Source organism: Pecten maximus, chromosome 1, assembly GCF_902652985.1.
Source record: "Pecten maximus chromosome 1, xPecMax1.1, whole genome shotgun sequence".
Taxonomy (NCBI): Eukaryota; Metazoa; Mollusca; class Bivalvia; order Pectinida; family Pectinidae; genus Pecten; species Pecten maximus.
The window spans coordinates 5746277-5765715 of NC_047015.1; the positions used below are offsets into that span (position 1 = coordinate 5746277).

At 37.7% G+C, this 19439-nt stretch overlaps 1 protein-coding gene across 1 annotated transcript in view; it reads right to left on the reverse strand.

Moving 5' to 3' along the window:
- LOC117323180 (sodium-coupled monocarboxylate transporter 2-like) overlaps positions 1–3644 on the reverse strand; it is a 56845-nt gene extending 53201 nt beyond the window's left edge. The window contains exon 1 of the mRNA XM_033878233.1: positions 2879–3644. Within this exon, the coding sequence (XP_033734124.1) occupies positions 2879–3250 (372 nt within the window). The 5' untranslated portion in view covers positions 3251–3644. The remainder of the gene's footprint in view (positions 1–2878) is intronic.
- Between the last annotated feature and the right edge of the window lie 15795 nt (positions 3645–19439).

Genomic DNA, 19439 nt, shown 5'->3' on the forward strand with positions numbered 1-19439 from the left:
TGATAATATGTATTATGATAGTATGTATCATAATATCATATATTTTAATAGATAAAAGTATTTATTATAATATCATGTATCATATTTTTATGTATAATAATAGTATTATAATTGCATGTATTTTGATAGTATATATTATAATAAGATGTATTATAATATCATGTATTATAATAGTATGTATTACAATAGTATGTATTATGATAGTATGTATTATAATAGTATGTATTACAATAGTATGTATTACAATAGTATGTATCATGATAGTATATATTATAATAATATGTATTATAATATCATGTATTATAATATTATGTATTACAATAGTATGTATCATGATAGTATATATTATAATAATATGTATTATAATAGTATTATTGCAATAGTATGTATAACAATAGTATGTATTACAATAATATGTATCATAATAATACGTATTTCAATACATAACGGGCATTAATTCATTGTGATGTTTAATTATCTTAATGTTGCTGATACGTAATAATGATGTAGATGTTCCACAGATTTACTGTAGTCACCATCACTCGTCTAGGGATGTATCCGTCTGTCCCCCAAAAATGGACTGATACAAAACACGTGTCAGTGTGTGTGAAATCGCTATATATGTATTTAACGTTATGTAACCTTCTCTTGAGAAAAAATGTCATTTATCACTCACCAAACACGACATCTAGAACATGTATTATCTATGCTTTGTAACAACTGTTTATGCGGGGTCATGTGTTACATAAATTACAAAGCTGACAAACCCAGCTGGGCGCCGGCTAGCGGCTGAATCCATTACATTTCAAATGATTCTTCATACACAACTGTGGTAGTTTCACAGACAAATATTTTCGGGAACTTTCCATAATTAACTTGGGACTTCATTCTGAAACCTAAACACTTTTCCTTTTAGCTTATCTCTCCTAAAATCTCTATCGTGACGCGGAACACGATATAGGGACGCTGCCTGAACGCCTTGACATGGATATAGAGCTATATAAAACTAACCATACATCTGTGGTTATAAAAAACGTAACCCGCGTCACTCTTTATTACAAATGGAGTAGATGTTTATCATAACTCGGATGTACTGTATGTAACCATTTCTGAACCCTTTTGACATTATATTTCACATATATTTCGATATGCGCTCCATATCTCAGAGAGCATCCCCGAACAAGACCCACCCAGATGTAGGTTACCGCGGTGATAACAGTATTCATTACATGCCGATTGTGGCAGGTCGTTTCCTCCCGTGGACGACCTTACCGAACAGGGTCGTTCACCGCAGCGTGCGATATTCACAACACTGTAAAAATACAGCACTGTCCTTTCCTATTTCAAGTACACAAATGGTCACCAATGCGCATGCACCGGCGTAGTCAAGATAACAAAGCTTAAGGCAGAATGTAAAAGTTTAAAAATATTTCAGAAAATTCCTTTCGATGTGTTAAAAGCTTTCTCGCGTATTCCAAATTCAAAGAGCAAAAATAAACTGCACTGTAGAAGTAAATATCATGATAAGGACTGAGACCTGCGGTTCCGTGTACGATCTGGTCAGAAAGATTCGTACATTTGTGTGTGGAATTTATATTGCATTCAACAAGTGCGTGTGTGGCGTTTCTGAGACTGTATGATGCTGATATAAAGTCATGCCTACAGCGATACCTCTTTCTGCATGTGTCTAAAATTACTGTCAACAATACCAAGCAATACAGTTGTTAAGTGTCATATATAGTTAAAAAGCATGAAGTTTTAGACAATGTATGAGCATGATATGTTATGAGTGTGTAAACTAGCTAACCGTTATTTGCAACTAAAAAACTGGTTCCTAACAAAGCTAGACTATTCACACGACAGTCGGGTACCTAACAAAGCTAGACTATCCACACGACAGCCGGGTACCTAACAAAGCTAGACTATCCACACGACAGTCGGGTACCTAACAAACCTAGGCTATTCACACGACAGCCGGGTACCTAATTACAAAGCTGGACTATCCACACGACAGCCGGGCACCTAACAAACCTAGGCTATTCACGCGACAGCCGGGCACCTAACAAAGCTAGACTATTCACACGACAGCCGGGTACCTAACAAAGCTAGACTATTCACACGACAGCCGGGTACCTAACAAAGCTAGACTATTCACACGACAGCCGGGCACCTAACAAAGCTAGACTATTCACACGACAGCCGGGTACCTAACAAAACTAGACTATTCACACGACATCCGGTTACCTAACAAAGCTAGACTATTCACACGACAGTCGGGTACCTAATTACAAAGCTGGACTATCCACACGACAGTCGGGTACCTAACAAAGCTAGACTATTCACACGACAGCCGGGTACCTAACAAAGCTAGACTATTCACACGACAGCAGGGTACCTAACAAAGCTAGACTATTCACACGACAGCCGGGTACCTAATAAAGCTAGACTATTCACACGACAGCCGGGTACCTAACAAAGCTAGACTATTCACACAACAGCCGGGTACCTAACAAAGCTAGACTATTCACACGACAGCCGGGTACCTAACAAAGCTAGGCTATTCACACGACAGCCGGGTACATTGAAGAAAGATAAAAAACGAATTTTTAGTTTTGCTATTTAAAGCAAAAAGCAGTTTGGCGTAAAGCAAAGTTAATATTGTACCCGGTTGCAAGGCAGCGTGCTCTTCACAATTAGGAGCACGGGGGACCAAGATAACAGCCTTGTCCGACACAACTTTATTCCATAGTTCTGTAATTCCCCTCTTTTTTGTCGACATTGATTGTATTACCATGAATATGCACAAATGGTTTGATTAATTTTAGAACCTAAATCTAATTTAGTTGGCATCCCCTTACTGACCTCGACCTTTATTTACCTGGTAGGCACTAGTGACCCGAAGCCTGTAAAAGACCGGTATATAAATGTGAGCAGCAGCCCCGATGGTGAAGAAGTAGCCCAGTCCTATCCAATAGTATATAGTCGTATAATTGTACATCTCTGCTGGCGTCCCTAGCAACGTGATGGCCGACATGAAACTCGCCAGGAGGGACAAGGCCACGGGAATGGCACTCATGTTCCCTCCCGCCAACAGGAAATCCTTAATGTTTTGTTTCCTCCTGTCTTTGATGGCGTAGAACAGACCGATGCCTGCAGATACACAGAGAAGTAAGCCGAACAGAACATAATCCACCACTCCGAATGTGTTCCTCACTCCTGTCTGAAAACTGTATTTCATCTCTTCCTCCATGTTGTGGTGTCTATCAGGACAAACCTCAGTATGTAAAGCACGCCAGTAATAAAACTATCGGAAGATGAAAATGGCCTTATCTAAACGAACGTTGCGGTCTAAATGCCGCTCTCCGGCAGGCCGTGCATCAAAATGTTAATGACTTTAAAATGAACTGTTGAACCGAGTTGTGTTTCCTCCACACCAGCCAATTTCACGAAATAAGTAATAGCACAAGGAAGGAAGGAAATCTCACAGTCCCTTTCCCAACAGCGACCTCGTCCTCGCGGGACCCTGCCTCGACTTGGCGCGAGTTATTTATTGTTTTAGTGTGAAACTGAATGGTCTAGATTACAGTTCTAGGTCGTGCTAGTCCATATTCTCTGACGGGAGAAGTGAATTACATTATAACATATACCACTTGTTAGGTAGCACTCGTTACTGTGTTCGGTAGTACAAATATCTATTATCAAGTAATACCGCTTATCAGTAGTAAGATAACTAGTGACACACTATGGAGGACATTTTACACTACAGGGCATTATATACTGAGGAGGTTTCTAGGGAGGGGAACGCTACCATTCCGGTACTAAGTACATGGGCTGTTAGGGCGGCACCGCTACATCCAGGACAATCTAGATACTGTATCTATATTGTTAAATCTGCCCAAGATAATTTAAAAACACGTTGTTGAATATTTATATAAATATGTAAATACCTGATAAATTAAATCAACTTAGTAAATCACTGTCATAATTTAGCTCTTACCCAACAATACAAGTACAAAAAAATCTACGATATAACCATTGTGTGGATTGCAATACTCTGACCGATGATGATAACGACAACACAGACTATAGATAACAGGCCTTTTGTCGAGACACAAAGATAAGATATTGCGCCATTCTTGAGGTACAAGCATGCAATACTGTCGTATGACTGGCAATAGCCTATTTGTTCCTAGGTTTCGGATACTTCGTTTACCTAAGGAACATTGTATTGGCGACGGCGTTTGTACACCCGCATAACTATCAAGGTCACGGAGACGATCGGTGTGACTGTGGAGGGTTATAAATTAAATGTCGTACCCGGTAATGGGGCTAATCAGACTGGTCTCGGTCTCGGGATGACAAGACCCATAACCTTTCTCTAATGTACTGGACGAAAACTGAACTAGCGAAGTCTCGCTCTCAAAGCAAACTTTTTCGGCATAGCCGTATAATATTCTTTTGGTCCCGGATATGACGCGACAGGTGGCGTTACTGGTCAAGATGAAGTATGTGATTGGTTAATATAGCGGTAAATGCAAAATGCAGAGTATGCAGTTAAAAACGAAGCAAAGTTAAGATTGAATGCAAGCTGAATAAGTGCATGTATCTTTTCAAATGACACATATATTCCTGACTCAAATGCCGTCTTATTATCACCAAAAATGATTCAAACTGATAAAATTTTGTTATCCGTGCTGAAACGCATTAGTTCGTTAATTTATTTCACAAGCAGTTTTACATTATAACCACCAGCATTAAAACTATGCCGTTTATCTTTTTTAAAGATATTTCTTGTTTTCTTCTAAATACATACATATGAAATAGGAAGAAGTCGTGAAAAATACCCTTCCCAAGACTGAAGGGAATGTTCACTAGTAAGAGCTAGTAAGGTGACCTTATACTCTCTACTTTTACACGAATCCCTCCTTCACAAAGTCTAAAATAACCAAAACCCACGTTCTTTATTTCCAAGGAAGCCTTTCCATCTCCTATAGCTTTCACTTGGAGTGGTCACGGCACCAAATCTGTATTAGGAAGCAGTAATGAAAAACACCGTGCCCGTGCCGACCTCTCGCTCTCAAGGCAACATCCTAACACTATACTATTTAAGGGAAATCCCCCTAGTCTGAGCAAGTAAGGTAACCTTATACTCTCTACTTTTACACATACATATAAATGTATAAAATTAAAGAAATTATTGCATAATACACAAACACATCCTACCGTTAGACTAAAGGGAATTTCTTGTTAGCCTGAGCTAGTAATGTGACCTTATACTCTCCACTACATTCGCCCCCGAGGACAACCACAACACAAGTTCTTTATATATAATTTCCTAAAACCCAGCGACAGAATGGTTTTTAGGACTTTAAGAAATAAAGATCGCAGATATTGGAATGTAATATGTTGGAATGAAATAAAGTGCACAATTCGATACTAAAAAATAATTTTTAATCACCGGGAATCGACCTAATACGAATTCAATCTAAACACTTCAAATTATTTTGGAGCTCAACTAGGTACTAGACGTAGACCATAGGTGCTTAGCACGTTTATATGTCCAAGACCGATTATAGACTAATATACAGGTATCTGTGTCAAGTCGACGGCCATCTTGCCACTTGCCATTCAAGTTTTGTAAACCGTGATTTCATTGGTCGGCTATTGGCAGTGGCAAGATGGCCGTCGACTTGACACTGATACTTGTCGATGCAGAAAACAACCATGGGGAGCATGAGAGGGGAAATGGAGTGAAGCGTTAGACAAGTAAATAAGTTGTTTTGACCTTATACTTGTTAACACCAAACCCTGTAATTGTAGACCGTCACGTTTTCTGTGTAGGGAATAGACATTGTTTTCGTTTGAAAAAATGTTCTCGATCGTGTCAGACTAAAGAAAATTCATTCCTTTTCAGAGTTTCGAAGCTGCGCGCGAAAGAAATAGACTTTTTAGGTATGATTTCTTGGTGTCATGTTAAAGGTTACTCTCTTAACTTTTGATTAAGACTATCGCCATTGAAACATCTTTTCTAGTAAAATTTTGATCAGTTTTTGCAGGACGGAGGAGTTCCAGACATTTCTCTATACATTAGTCTATAAACAGTTTTGTACTTATAAACGTGCTAAGCACCTATGCGAAGACAGGCATTTACTCAGTAAATTTACATGTTTGGACACCGTAAAGTTTGCGTCTCCTACAGCTACAACGCCTCCTCCCGGATAGATTCGCGGCTTTGAAATGTTTATTAGTTTTATTGTAATAACGGTAAGTAAGACAGGTGATCTGTTCCGTGTTACACACCTGATTGTACATCGACCGTTACAGTCAGATCCAATGTGTCAATCAAATCAGGTGATTATCAATCACATGGCGGGACATCAGATCTCGCTCTCATCCCAGTTAATCCTGACAGTTAAACAGATTCTAGAGACAAACCGACTTCGTCAATGGTCACATTATCAATAAAAATCGACATTAAGTTAGGTTTCTGTTTAATGCCTTGAAGTCTATCAGAATTTTACTTTTAGACTTTTAAACTTAACTTGGAAAAAATACTTATTGACAAAATATTAACTTAGAGATTGTGACATCACAGGAAAGAATTGCTCGCAATGCTATTAAATCAAACTGCCCCAATATAAGATCAGACTGCCCCAATATAAGATCAGACTGACCCAATATAAGATCAGACTGCCCCAATATAAGATCAGACTGCCCCAATATAAGTTCAGACTGACCCAATATAAGATCAGACTGACCCAATATAAGATCAGACTGACCCAATATAAGATCAGACTGCCCCAATATAAGTTCAGACTGACCCAATATAAGATCAGACTGACCCAATATAAGATCAGACTGCCCCAATGTAAGATCAGACTGCCCCAATGTAAGATCAGACTGACCCAATATCAGATAAGACTGACCCAATATAAGATCAGACTGACCCAATATAAGATCAGACTGACCCAATATAAGATCAGACTGACCCAATAAAAGATCAGACTGCACCAATATAAGATCAGACTGCCCCAATGTAAGATCAGACTGCCCCAATATAAGATCAGACTGCCCCAATATAAGATCAGACTGCCCCAATATAAGATCAGACTGCCCCAATATAAGATCAGACTGACCCAAAATAAGTTCAGACTGACCCAATATAAGATCAGACTGACCCAATATAAGATCAGACTGACCCAATGTAAGTTCTGACTGACCCAATATAAGATCAGACTGACCCAATATTAGATCAGACTGACCCAATATAAGATCAGACTGCCCCAATATAAGATCAGACTGCCCCAATATAAGATCAGACTGACCCAATATAAGATGAGACTGCCTCAATATAAGATCAGACTGCCCCAATATAAGATCAGACTGACCCAATATAAGATCAGACTGACCCAATATAAGATCAGACTGCCCCAATATAAGATCAGACTGACCCACAATAAGTTCAGACTGACCCAATATAAGATCAGACTGACCCAATATAAGATCAGACTGACCCAATATAAGATCAGACTGCCCCAATATAAGATTAGACTGACCCAATATAAGATCAGACTGACCCAATATAAGATCAGACTGCCCCAATATAAGATCAGACTGACCCAATATAAGTTCATACTGCCCCAATATAAGATCAGACTGCCCCAATATAAGATCAGACTGACCCAATATAAGATTAGACTGACCCAATATAAGATCAGACTGACCCAATATAAGATCAGACTGACCAAATATATTTTCAGACTGACCCAATATAAGATCAGACTGACCCAATATAAGATCAGACTGATCCAATATAAGATCAGACTGCCCCAATATAAGTTCAGACTGACCCAATATAAGATCAGACTGCCCCAATATAAGTTAAGACTGATCCAATATAAGATCAGACTGCCCCAATATAAGATCAGACTGATCCAATATAAGATCAGACTGACCCAAAATAAGTTCAGACTGACCCAATATAAGATCAGACTGATCCAATATAAGATCAGACTGACCCAATATAAGTTCAGACTGCCCCAATATAAGATCAGACTGACCCAATATAAGATCAGACTGACCCAATATAAGTTCAGACTGACCCAATATAAGATCAGACTGTCCCAATATAAGATCAGACTGACCCAATATAAGATCAGACTAACCCAATATAAGATCAGACTGACCAAATATATTTTCAGACTGACCCAATATAAGATCAGACTGACCCAATATAAGATCAGACTGATCCAATATAAGATCAGACTGCCCCAATATAAGTTCAGACTGCCCCAATATAAGATCAGACTGCCCCAATATAAGATCAGACTGACCCAATATAAGTTAAGACTGATCCAATATAAGCTCAGACTGCCCCAATATAAGATCAGACTGATCCAATATAAGATCAGGCTGACCCAATATAAGATCAGACTGCCCCAATATAAGATCAGACTGCCCCAATATAAGATCAGACTGACCCAATATAAGATCAGACTGATCCAATATAAGATCAGACTGATCCAATATAAGATCAGACTGACCCAATATAAGTTCAGACTGCCCCAATATAAGATCAGACTGACCCAATATAAGATCAGACTGACCCAATAAAAGTTCAGACTGACCCAAAATAAGTTCAGACTGCCCCAATATAAGATCAGACTGCCCCAATATAAGATCATACTATCCCAATATAAGATCAGACTGACCCAATATAAGTTCATACTGCCCCAATATAAGATCAGACTGCCCCAATATAAGATCAGACTGACCCAATATAAGATCAGACTGACCCAATATAAGATCAGACTGACCAAATATATTTTCAGACTGACCCAATATAAGATCAGACTGATCCAATATAAGATCAGACTGCCCCAATATAAGTTCAGACTGATCCAATATAAGATCAGACTGCCCCAATATAAGATCAGACTGACCCAATATAAGTTAAGACTGATCCAATATAAGATCAGACTGACCCAATATAAGATCAGACTGATCCAATATAAGATCAGACTGATCCAATATAAGATCAGACTGACCCAATATATTTTCAGACTGACCCAATATAAGATCAGACTGACCCAATATAAGTTAAGACTGCCCCAATATAAGATCAGACTGACCCAATATAAGATCAGACTGACCCAATATAAGATCAGACTGATCCAATATAAGATCAGACTGCCCCAATATAAGTTCAGACTGATCCAATATAAGATCAGACTGCCCCAATATAAGATCAGACTGACCCAATATAAGTTAAGACTGATCCAATATAAGATCAGACTGACCCAATATAAGTTCAGACTGACCCAATATAAGATCAGACTGATCCAATATAAGATCAGACTGACCCAATATATTTTCAGACTGACCCAATATAAGATCAGACTGACCCAATATAAGTTAAGACTGCCCCAATATAAGATCAGACTGACCCAATATAAGATCAGACTGACCCAATATAAGATCAGACTGATCCAATATAAGATCAGACTGACCCAATATATTTTCAGACTGACCCAATATAAGATCAGACTGACCAAATATAAGATCAGACTGACCTAATATAAGATCAGACTGACCCAATAAAAGTTCAGACTGACCCAATATAAGTTCAGACTGACCCAATATAAGATCAGACTGCCCCAATATAAGATCAGACTGACCCAATATATGATCAGACTGACCCAATATAAGATCAGATTTACCAATTATTAAATCAAACTGACCCGAGTCCTTCTGACTCTTAAGTTGTTAAGGTATTGAGTGTAACCATCTCCCTAAAACAAAGTTCGTTATGACCGCAAAACAAAAACAGTTACATGTGTATCACGTGGCTATGATCAGAAAGTCTCGGCCGGGGAGGAGGTTAAATACGGTGTAAGGACAAAGAGCTTCCCTGTGGAATATAGACAGCCAACCATTCCTAATCGGATCACAGTAGGGTCTGAACATCAGAAACTGCCTTTACAGAAATAGAAGAAGAGCTTCTTAATTATGGGAATGGTAAAAACAATGTGATGTTGTTTGGAGATTTTAATGGTAGAACTTCTACAATACCTGATTATATATTACCTGATGAAGGATTATTTGATATTTTAAATGTAATGGAGAGAAACGATGATGTAGATAATTTGTACTCTGCACACGAATTGATTGAGCAAAATATTTCCTTACAAAGATATAGTGAAGACAAGGCCAGACCAAATAGATATGGTAATCTCTTAATTGAACTCTGTAAAAGATCGTCTCTTTATATTGCCAATGGTCGAATAGGTAAAGATAAACACGTAGGCCGAGTGACATGTAAGGACATAAGTGTAGTTGATTATCTCCTATTAAGTAGTCAGGCCTTCAGACTAGTCTCTCAATTTGTAATATGTGACTTTAATCCTTTATTTTCAGATGTACATAACCAAATCCATTGTATTCTGAATATGTCGTGCTTAGCCAATGCGATAGTAAATGATACTGATATGTATTACACAGTTAAAAATGTAAAATTTGATATATCTAAAAAAGACGAATTTGTAGAAGCCTTAAATTTGAATGAAAATGTAAATTTGCGTGCAGTTCAAAATTCTATAGACCAGTTGGTTATCAATGATGAGGTTGATATTGACCAAATCAATGATGTGGTCACCGGTATTTGTCAAGTTCTGACAGGGGCGGCCAATAAAGTATTTCTGTCTCAGACGATAAGACATAAACAAAAAACAAACAGGAGTAAACCCTGGTTTGATAAAGAATGTGGATTGACACGAACTACTTTTAACAAAAGTAGGAATAAATATAAGACTAACAAGTCAGCCATTAATAAAACTGATATGAATAAAAAAGGTAGCGAGTACAGAAAACAGCTTCGAATAAGCTATAGGAAATTCCAAGAAAAGTGTTGTAAGAAACTTCGTTCTTTGTCAAAAAACAACTCGAAAGAATTTTGGAAAACTATTAACAAATTCTCATCAGTGAAGAATAAGACGGTTGATATACCATTAGATTCACTGTACCAGTATTTCAAGGCTCTGAATGATGATGATGATGATGATGATGATGATGATGATGATGATTTAAACGATGATGATGATGATGATGATGATGATGATGATGATGATTATGATGATGATGATGATTTAAATAATGATGATGATGATGATGATGATGATGATGATGATGATGATTTATTAAATAGCGTAATTACAGAAGATGAAGTTAGAAAAACAATTAAACAACTGAAAAATGGTAAAGCGCCAGGAATAGATAATATATTAAATGAATACTTGAAACACTCATCCCCAGAGTTGATTTCTATATATTGTAAACTTTTTAATATTGTCATGGATACGGGAATTATCCCAGAAAACTGGACTATTGGTATAATCAAACCAATTTACAAAAAAAAGGGGAATCCAAAAGATCCCGATAACTATAGAGCAATTACCCTTATAAGTTCTTTAGGGAAACTATTTACATCTATTATAAATAATCGGTTAAATAATTTTGTTAAGCATAATCATGTACTCTCAATTAGCCAAGCTGGATTCCGGAAAAATCATTCAACAATTGACAATATTTTTATTTTACATATGTTGATTACATTATACCTGAATAGTGGTAAGAAACTCTACTGTGCTTTTATTGATCTCAGAAAAGCGTTTGACACAATTTGGCGAGCTGGGCTATGGACGAAATTGCAAAAATGTCATATTAAAGGTAAATGCCTTAAAGTTATAAAAAATATGTATCAAAATATCAAGTCTTGTGTTAAATACAATGGAAAAATATCAGAATATTTCCCTTGTTTAATTGGGGTACGACAAGGGGAAAATCTTTCCCCCATATTATTTTCTATGTTTATAAATGATTTAGAAATGTTTTTTAAATCTATGAAAAGTGATCCGTTACACAAAATCGCAGATGAAATTTCAAATGAATTACATCTTTTTGTTGAAATTTTTGTACTCCTATACGCTGATGATACCATAATCTTTGCAGAAACTCCAGAAGGGCTACAAAAAGCACTGGATATTTTCCAGAGATATTGTGAAATTTGGAAACTGAAAGCAAATGTTGACAAAACAAAAGTCATGATTTTCAGTAAACGCAAATGTAACCAAAACCTTGAATTTCGTCTGAAGGATGCAACACTTGAAATTGTAGATAGTTTTTCATATCTTGGTGTAGTTGTTAATTATAATGGAAATTTTGCAAAAGCAAGGGATAAATTACTTGAACAAGCACAAAAGTCATTGTATGCATTGTATAAAAAAATTCGTAATCATGCTATTCCTATTGATATACAACTCCATATTTTTGACACTGTAATTGAACCAATCTTGTTATACGGATCCGAAGTATGGGGATTTGAAAACTTGCGTGCATTGGAACAAATCCATCTCAAATTTTGCAAAAGAGTGCTAAAAGTGAGATCAAGTACTCCATCATTTATGGTATATGGTGAACTGGGTCGTTTCCCACTAGAACTGAATATTAAACTTAGAATGGCTCGTTTTTGGAACAGTCTTCTTTGTAATGAAAATAAACTTAGTAGTATTCTACTTAAATTAGCAATTAAACTGCATGACGCCGGAACTCTTTCTTTTAAATGGATCAACAAAGTTAAAAACATATATGATGAATCTGGTTTTTCATTATTTTTGAAAATAGATATAGCATGAATAAATTGTTCTTTAAAAATCAACTGAAACAGAGACTCCAAGATCAATTTATCCAAAAGTGGTTCTCAGAAATAGATAACTCTTCAAGAGGCGATTTTTACTCAATATGTAAATCTCAATTTGGTCTTGAAAAATATTTGACAGCATTGTCAGAAAATAATAGACTATATATAACTAAAATACGTACATGCAATTTTAAATTCCCTATTGAAACGGGTAGATGGCAAAGAATCCCGAAAGAAGAAAGAATATGTAACCTATGTTTAGAAAGTATTGGAGATGAATATCACTATCTGTTTTCTTGTAAAAATGAGCTAGTTAAAAATTTGCAAAATAAATATATTCCAAATTATTTTCGTACAAATCCAAATGAGATGAAAATGAAAGGCCTATTGTCAGTATGTAACAAACGAGCTCTAAACGGATTGTCCATTTTTCTTAAAAAAATATCTCTTTTATTATGAAGCTTTAACAAACCGTATGTGTATAAATGATTGTATTATTTTGCTGTAATATATGTAACTATCGTAAAGTGTTGACTTGGACTATGAAAGATTTATACAACATGTATATTATATGTGTCCTCTCTATCATATTAATAAGTTGTTACTGGTAATTAAGGAAACATATACATCATGTGTATTGCAATATAAGTTTCTGCAGCATTTCACTGCTATTTGTAACTATAAAAGCGTAATAATTTATATATTATATCTGTCCATCCTGTCATGTCAAAGAATTTCGTTATAAATGTACCTCATGTGTATTGCAATATAAGTTTCTGCAGCATTTCACTGCTATTTGTAACTATAAAAGTGTAATAATTTATATATTATATCTGTCCATCCTGTCATGTCAAAGAATTTCGTTATAAATGTACCTCATGTGTATTGCAATATAAGTTTCTGCAGCATTTCACTGCTATTTGTAACTATAAAAGTGTAATAATTTATATATTATATCTGTCCATCCTGTCATGTCAAAGAATGTCGTTATAAATGTACCTCATGTAACACATTGTCATGTGTCTGAGTGTAAATAAATAAATCTGAAATCTGAAATCTGAACACAGGTGCTCAGTAGCTTGTCCCTCGTTACAGGTGAGATCTATCGGCTATGGTGCTAGAATGACAGAGAGTGTAATTGTTTTATTGTTTTGCTATGAAATCCACCACCAGGCAAACCAACTTGTTATTGCTGATTGTGGAATGATGTCATTATTTTTGTTCCTGGCAGCTCCTCATGTTTCTGCAGTGTGGCACAAATGTTGTGTAGACATTTATACTGATCGCCTACACATCTGTTCTGTGATATTGTCTATTTGGCATTTTTATAGGTGCATGCTACGCTTTGCTGCACTTGGGTCCGTTTTTTTCTGGCATCGGTGATATTTGGCATTGCGTTGCGTGCTTGACACAATTTAACGAGCAACATTTTTTCTCCTGTGTTTTCACGTTGTGACGGTGAATATAACCATTCCTTAACTTAATAATTGGAGTTGATTATCCAATAATGTCATTAGGTACAGTATTTGGGAGAATGATTGGCAAACAGATCCGCATCCTCTATCAGTCTTTAAAAATCTATTCAAGAAATAATCTTTTTCTCCCCAATTGTTTCCCATTTGATAAATGACAATGGGAGAACTGTTTATACTAGATCACAATAACAACATATGTTTACAATAAACAATATAAACGATATATGGTAAAGCTTATAAGCGTATCCTAGCTATTTCCCTTGGCTGTTCACGCATTAACTCCCTACTAGAGTTATCGCCCTTGTACTACCTGGGATAGCCATTGCTGCATCTCGTGGTCAAAGCAGTACCTTCAGTATTTTTCTACTCAACCCCCTCCCCCCTTTTTGATATTTGCAGTATACTCCATAGAAATCGCGTCAATGCTGGGTTGTTTTACTTTAAGTTATCGGTATATTTTCTGAATTAAACTGAATTTGAATATTAAATTATACTGAAAATAATTATGCCATATCGTACCTCACTTTCTGAATAAAAGAACAATTGGGTATTTTGTATTTTGAACTTTTGTTTATTGTGCTTCACGTACCTAATCTTATCAACAGTATTAATTAATCATAATCCGGTTTTTAAATGATTAAAATGTAGTAGATTACTAGAGAACATTTTGTGTTTATTGTACTGTTCCTCTCGGCGGCTACCCACGACCGATTGCACTACGCTACGCCCATCACCTGTGGGTAAACTCGATGTAAAATCCTCGTTTCAATAGAGGCTATTTGATTGGCTCCGTCACATTTTCCTATCGGAATTTCCGCCAATCAGATTGAAGGTAACATGCGCTTTATAGACGATGCATATTAACAACAGTGGCGGCGATTGATCACGGAAACGGGTTATGTTGGTTGGTTTCTATTTATAGAGTTACCTAATTAAACGAAGGTTTTTCACCGAGTTGACCTACGGGTAATAAATGTAGCGTAGTCCAATCAACTCTGGGTATCCGAAGATGCCTATTGCTGTCCTTTACCTGTAAGTGGTACTAACATATCTAATATGATTATAAGCTGGAGAAAAGACACACAAGCGAATGTGTAATATTATCCAACTTTTTGTTCAATGACAGCAGTATGTTTTATTTACCTGATACACACTGGTGATCCGAAGCCTGTAAAAGACCGGTATATAAATGTGAGCAGCAGCCCCGATGGTGAAGAAGTAGCCCAGTCCTATCCAATAGTATATAGTGGTAAAATTATACATCTCTGATGGCGTCCCTAGCAACGTGATGGCCGACATGAAACTCGCCAGGAGGGACAAGGCCACGGGAATGGCACTCATGTTCCCTCCCGCCAACAGGAAATCCTTAGTGGTCTGTTTCCTCCTGTCTTTGATGGCGTAGAACAGACCGATGCCTGCAGATACACAGAGAAGTAAGCCAAACAGAACATAATCCACCACTACGAATGTATTCCTCTCTCCTGTCTGAAAACTGAACTTTCTTTCGTCATCCATGATGTGATCTGTTTCACAGCGGAATAGTTCTATTTCATATATTCATTAATTTGTTAAATTCCGCCACATTTACCTTGAAATAAGGTAGTCATATCATATTGTAAGAAGTGGCTGACATGATAACGCGTGATATAGGTCTGCTAGCATTGTTTCAGAATGACAATGAGGCACTGGCCTACTTGAACGTGCTGTTGTACCATATGCACGTGTACCAAGTGCGTTAGAGACAATTTATGTCACTGGATGCTTAAAAATACAAACGTAAGTGACGGGCTTATGAATGTCGAAGTAAATAAGATCACATAACCGTCTGTATTAGAGAGGACTCCTCGGCCATCATCATTTCCCGGGCTCACTGTGTTACCTACCTCAGTCACGACGTCATATCAGTAACCGACACATCCATCCGTCCGTCCATCCAGTTTTAGTACGGCATCACTTTACAGCAATGTAATAAGGAATAGGATCGCGTGTGCTAAAACCTTATATAACTAAGCTAAGACATGTACGGGTCTTTGTTCCTAACATTAGGGAGTATCGAACTGACGTCTTAGGGAGTATCGAACTGACGTTTTAGGGAGTATCGAACTGACGTTTTAGGGAGTATCAAACTGTCTTTTAAGGGAGTATCGAACTGACGTCTTAGGGAGTATCGAACTGACGTTTTAGGGAGTATCGAACTGACGTCTTAGGGAGTATCGAACTGACGTCTTAGGGAGTATCGAACTGACGTTTTAGGGAGTATCGAACTGACGTCTTAGGGAGTATCGAACTGACGTCTTAGGGAGTATCGAACTGACGTCTTAGGGAGTATCGAACTGACGTTTTAGGGAGTATCTAACTGACGTCTTAGGGAGTATCGAACTGACGTTTTAGGGAGTATCGAACTGACGTTTTAGGAGTATCGAACTGACGTTTTAGGGAGTATCGAACTGACGTTTTAGGGAGTATCGAACTGACGTTTTAGGGAGTATCGAACTGACGTTTTAGGGAGTATCAAACTGACGTTTTAGAGAGTATGAACTGACGTTTTAAGGAGTATCAAACTGACGTTTTAGGGAGTATCGAACTGATGCTTTAGGGAGTATTAAACTAACGTTTTAGGGAGTATCGAACTGACGTCTTAGGGAGTATCAAGCTTATGTTTTTGGGAGTATCAAGCTAACGTATTAGTCAGAATATGACTAATTTGACCTGGTGTAACTGTTTACTACAGATCACTAGTTAGACGGTCTAGGGTACCTGTTTGTTATAGGGTTACTAGTTAGACGGTCTAGGGTACCTTCTTGTTATAGGGTTACTAGTTAGACAGTCTAGGGTACCTGTTTGTTATAGGGTTACTAGTTAGACGGTCTAGGGTACCTGTTTGTTATAGGGTTACTAGTTAGACGGTCTAGGGTACCTGTTTGTTATAGAGTCACTAGTTAGACGGTCTAGGGTACCTGTTTGTTATAGGGTTACTAGTTAGACGGTCTAGGGTACCTGTTTGTTATAGGGTTACTAGTTAGACGGTCTAGGGTACCTGGCTGTTAAAGGGTTACTAGTTAGACGGTCTAGGGTACCTGTTTGTTATAGGGTTACTAGTTAGACGGTCTAGGGCACCTGTTTGTTATAGGGTTACTAGTAAGACGGTCTAGGGTACCTGTTTGTTATAGGGTTACTAGTTAGACGGTCTAGGGTACCTGTTTGTTATAGGGTTACTAGTTAGACGGTCTAGGGTAACTGTTTGTTATAGGGTTACTAGTTAGACGGTCTAGGGTAGCTGTTTGTTATAGGGTTACTAATTAGACGGTCTAGGATACCTGTTTGCTATAGGGTTACTAGTTAGACGGTCTAGGGTACCTATTTGTTATAGGGTTACTAGTTAGACGGTCTAGGGTACCTGTTTGTTATAGGATTACTAGTTAGACTGTCTAGGGTACCTGTTTGTTATAGGGTTACTAGTTAGACGGTCTAGGGTACCTGTTTGTTATAGGGTTACTAGTTAGACGGTCTAGGGTACCTGTTTGTTATAGGGTTACTAATTAGACGGTATAGGGTACCTGTTTGTTATATGGTCACCAGTTGGACGGTCTAGGGTACCTGTTTGTTATAGGGTTACCAGTTAGACGGTCTAGGGTACCTGTTTGTTATAGGGTTACTAGTTAGACGGTCTAGGGTACCTGTTTGTTATAGGGTTACTAGTTAGACGGTCTATGGTACCTTCTTGTTATAGGGTTACTAGTTAGACGGTCTAGGGTACCTGTTTGTTATAGGGTTACTAGTTAGACGGTCTAGGGTACCTGTTTGTTATAGGGTTACTAGTTAGGCGGTCTATGGTACCTGTTTGTTATAGGGTTACTAGTTAGACAGTCTAGGGTACCTGTTTGTTATAGGGTTACTAGTTAGACGGTCTAGGGTACCTGGTTGTTATAGGGTTACTAGTTAGACGGTCTAGGGTACCTGTTTGTTATAGGGTTACTAGTTAGACGGTCTAGGGTACCTGTTTGTTAAAGGGTTACTAGTTAGACGGTCTAGGGTACCTGGTGGTTATAGGGTTACTAGTTAGACGGTCTAGGGTACCTGTTTGTTATAGGGTTACTAGTTAGGCGGTCTAGGGTACCTGTTTGTTATAGGGTTACTAGTTAGACGGTCTAGGGTACCGTTTGTTATAGGGTTACTAGTTAGACGGTCTAGGGTACCTGGTTGTTATAGGGTTACTAGTTAGACGGTCTAGGGTACCTGTTTGTTATAGGGTTACTAGTTAGACGGTCTAGGGTACCTGGTTGTTATAGGGTTACTAGTTAGACGGTCTAGGGTACCTGGTTGTTATAGGGTTACTAGTTAGACGGTCTAGGGTACCTGTTTGCTATAGGGTTACTAGTTAGACTGTCTAGGGTACCTGGTTGTTATAGGGTTACTAGTTAGACGGTCTAGGGTACCTGTTTGTTATAGGGTTACTAGTTTGACGGTCTAGGGTACCTGTTTGTTATAGGGTTACTAGTTAGACGGTCTAGGGTACCTGGTTGTTATAGGGTTACTAGTTAGACGGTCTACAGTACCTGTCTGTTATAGGGTTACTAGTTAGACGGTCTAGGGTACCTGGTTGTTATAGGGTTACTAGTTAGACGGTCTAGGGTACCTGTCTGTTATATGGTTACTAGTTAATATTACTAGTGTGGCGGGGAAAAGCCTATAACAACTTGGTAATAACCCTACAAGTATGGCTATAAAATGGACTCCTGCTGACAAATTTAGAAAATAATGATAATAACATTAAAATTCTACATCAGTCTGATAATCTGATGTTCCCGAAGTCACAGTGGTAACAACCATAGATTTGTCTGCCATACGCAGTACTATGAACGACTAGTTAACAAGCTGCAGTTGGACAACGTAATGCATGCACCTGAACCGACATCCAGATACACCATTCCATCTAGGAGACTGACACGTACTGTTTTTTCTGACAGATGATTTCGTTTGTTCTGGGCTTTCTCAGCATATTTTCTTGTCATTCCTTTATGTTACTACAATGTCAGCATGCCGATGTCTGTTGACCCTCTAGACTGTCGCTACTCTTGTCTCACCAGAAATCATTCTTTAATAGATGATGTATATAAACCATTCAGTATGGAATGTCGTTCCCTCCCTACAGCAGGAGGTATACTCGGTGCATTTGTTTATTAGCACTATACTGCAAAAATCATGACGGCAGCCATTTGCGTTATTTGACATGTTTGATTTAAGCGATAAATATGGATTTGTGTGTGTGT